The sequence below is a fragment of the Sorex araneus genome, chromosome 8, assembly GCF_027595985.1.
Source record: "Sorex araneus isolate mSorAra2 chromosome 8, mSorAra2.pri, whole genome shotgun sequence".
Lineage (NCBI taxonomy): Eukaryota > Metazoa > Chordata > Mammalia > Eulipotyphla > Soricidae > Sorex > Sorex araneus.
In genome coordinates, this window is record NC_073309.1 from 63,600,663 (window position 1) to 63,603,801 (window position 3,139).

A 3,139-nucleotide genomic window follows, 5' to 3' on the forward strand; every position below is an offset into this window, starting at 1 on the left:
ATCCGCTTATCAGCCCCACCCTATCTCCCCACCGCGGTTTCCCAGGTGGGTCTCTAGGGCTCCACCCACTGAACTATATAAACGCCGTGCCCAGGGCAGAGCGCGGTCATTGCAGAACGGCCACTGCTCTACGCTGAGCTGAACTGATGCCTCCAGCACTGCAAGGACTCAGCTCAAGACCAGCACCGACCAACCCACCGGGCAAGATTCCCCATCCCTGCGACTCATCTACATTGCATCGTCCTGACTGACGTCTGCCCCGGAGCGCTGCTGAGCTGGACTTGCTGCACCTGGCTGTGACCCGCGGCTGGCAGAGGAGGCCCGGGGAGCTCGGCCTTCTGGGGCACCCATCCCGCCCTTGCGCTTCCCACGCCTGAGGATGGAGGTGTCTGCAGCCCTGGCGAAAATGCAGGCCGAGCTCATGTGTCCAGTGTGCCTGGACTACCTCGACGATCCCGTCACCACCGACTGCGGACACAACTTCTGCGCCTCCTGCCTCCATATGTCATGGAAGGACCTGCAAGACACGTTCCCGTGCCCCGTCTGCCGGCAGCCGCGCCCGGAGAAGCGCGCCAGTACCAACGCCCAGCTGGCACGGCTGGTGCACTTGGCCAAGCTCCTGCACAGCCCCAGGCGCGGCGAGAGGGCGCAGGGGGAGGAGCGCAGGTGCGAAGAGCATCAGCAGGGGATGAGCCTCTTCTGTGAGCACGACCGGGAGCTGCTGTGTGCCCTGTGCGCCCTGCGCCCTGCGCACCAGAACCACCGCGTGCGGCCCGTGGCCGAGGCCGCGGCGCATCACCGACAGCGACTCCGCGGCTACCTGGAGCCCCTGAGGACGCGGCTGGCGGAGATGCAGAAGCTCGCAGTGGCCCAGGACCACCAGCTGCTGCGGCTGCGGGAGGACGCGGGACGGCAGCGGCGCCAGGTGGCCGCGGAGCTGGCGCGGCACGGCGGGCTGGTGCAGCGGGCGCAGGAGGCGGCGCTGCGCGGGCTGGCGGGCGAGGAGGCGCGCCTGCAGCGGCGGCTCGACGCGCACCTCGGGGCCTGCGCCGACTACGTGTCCGCGCTGCAGGGGCTGCTCCGGGAGGCGGCCGAGCGCCGCGTGTTGTCGGCGGGGACGCTGCTGAGCGGCGCGGGGGACCTGCAGCAGCGCGCGGAGCGCCTGCAGCCCCCCGCCGCGCCGCCCCTTCGCTGCTGCGCGCCCCCCGACGCCAGCCTCCCCCCTCTCGGCACGACGCTCTGCAGCATCACGCAGAGGTTCCGGGAGCGCATCAGCCTGGACCCCCGCACGGCCCACCCAGGCCTGCTCGTGTCCGAGGACCTCAGGTCTGTGCGACGCGCCGGGAAGAGGACCCGGCGGAGCAGGAGCCCCCCGGGAGGGGACGGAGCCGCCCAGCTGGTGGTCCTGGGCCGGGAAAGCTTCTCCTCTGGCCGCCACTACTGGGAGGTGCAGGTGGGCCGCAAGCCCGCGTGGGCCGTGGGCGTGTGCACGGACGCCCCGTCCGGCAAGGGGCGGCGGCGCGCGGCAGGGTCCAGCAGGCGCTGGACCGTCCAGCTGCAGGACGGCGAGTACCTGGCAGGCGCCGTGCCTCTGGAGCTGCAAGACAAGCCCGCCGGCATCGGCGTCTTCCTCGACTACGAGCTGGGCCAGCTCTCCTTCTACGACACGCGGGACAAGTCCCACATCCACTCGTTCACCGAGACCTTCGCCCATGCGCTGCGGCCCTACTTCTGCGTGGGCCTGGACTGCGCGCCCCTCACCCTGGGCGCGGGCACGGACTAGAGTCCAGCGCGGCCTTGGCGCTTCCTCTTGCCCCGGGAGGAAACTGGGTGCTGGACATAGGGTGGGCATGGTAGCAAAGGGGCGGGTTCTCTGGGAGCATAAAGGAGAAGTGACCCCTTGCTCACAACTCTTTGTAATGCAAAATCAAGTGTATCCTTTTTTGACTATTTTAATAAATAAAATTTTAATTAAAGAGTGTCCATGTTTGGGGGCTGGATCCATAGCATAGTGGGTAGGAAGTTTGTCTTGCACGTGGCGGACCCGGGTTCGATTCCCAGCATCCCATATGGTACCCTGAGCAACGCCAGAAGTAATTCCTGAGTGCAAAGCCAGGATGAACCCCTGTGCATCCCTGGGTGTGACCCAAAATAAAAAAATTTCAAAAAAGAGTCGCATGTCTTAAAACCTGATAACCATATATTTTCTTCGCTTGGTATAATTTCCAAAATGTTTCCATTAATATTTAAAATGTATACCAGACTGATGTAGGTTCTGAACTGCTCACTAATAGAAATGAAATCTCATAATTTTAAAGTAAATATTTAATATGCACTGTAACACTGTCATTCCATTGTTTATCAACTTGCTCCAGCAGGCACTAGTAACGTCTCCATTGTGAGACTTGTTACTGTTTTGGCATGTCGAATACGCTATGGGGAGCTTGCCAGGCTCTGCCATGTGGGTGGGATACTCTCAGTAGCTTTCTGGGCTCTCTGAGAGGGACAGACGAATCGAACCCAGGTAGGCCGAGTGCAAGGCAGTGCAAGAACCCACTGTTCTATTGCTATTTAATATAGTAAATATAATTTTAAATTTAATGTAAATTTAAATATAAAAGTAAATTTAAAGTACTTAATTTAGTAAGTTTATAATAACTACCATTGTACTGAGCACTTACTATATGCCGGTGCTGCATTAAGTTTTCTTCTGATAATTAAGACACCTAGAATTCACTTTCTATCACTGATCTCATCAGTCAGGTACTGCCTGACAGGAGATAATTCTCCATGAGTTTCTTAAGTTCTGGTCCATCTTGAAATAGAGACTCTCATAGTTTTTACTTCAGATTGTGTTTTTCAAGAATGCTTGTATAACATTGGAGGCTGGAGAAATTGGCTTCTACCAGAGAAAAAGAACAAAATACTAGCTTACCATTATTAAAAACAAAACAAAACAAAAACCCTGAACCCTGTAATAAAAAAGACAAGAGTTCCCTACTATCACTCCTCTCTGAAACAAACCCACTGTATATACAGGTGTTTCCTGGCCCTCATCACTTTGCCATGTGGGGAGAGAAGCTCATCAGCATAGTCACAAAACCTCTGGTTACTGCTTTTGTTGTATTTTAAGTCACTG

At 57.5% G+C, this 3,139-nt stretch overlaps 1 protein-coding gene across 1 annotated transcript; it reads left to right on the forward strand.

Moving 5' to 3' along the window:
- The first annotated feature begins 379 nt into the window (after window positions 1-379).
- Window positions 380-1,783, forward strand: LOC101552564 (tripartite motif-containing protein 75-like). Its single transcript, XM_055146502.1, has one exon. The coding sequence runs from the start codon at window positions 380-382 to the stop codon at window positions 1,781-1,783; it is 1,404 nt and encodes a 467-aa protein (XP_055002477.1).
- Window positions 1,784-3,139: the final 1,356 nt, after the last annotated feature.

Bases quoted from the DNA above. Each gene is read 5' to 3' on its own strand.
- LOC101552564 (XM_055146502.1), top strand. From the start codon at position 380: ATGGAGGTGTCTGCAGCCCTGGCGAAAATGCAGGCCGAGCTCATGTGT.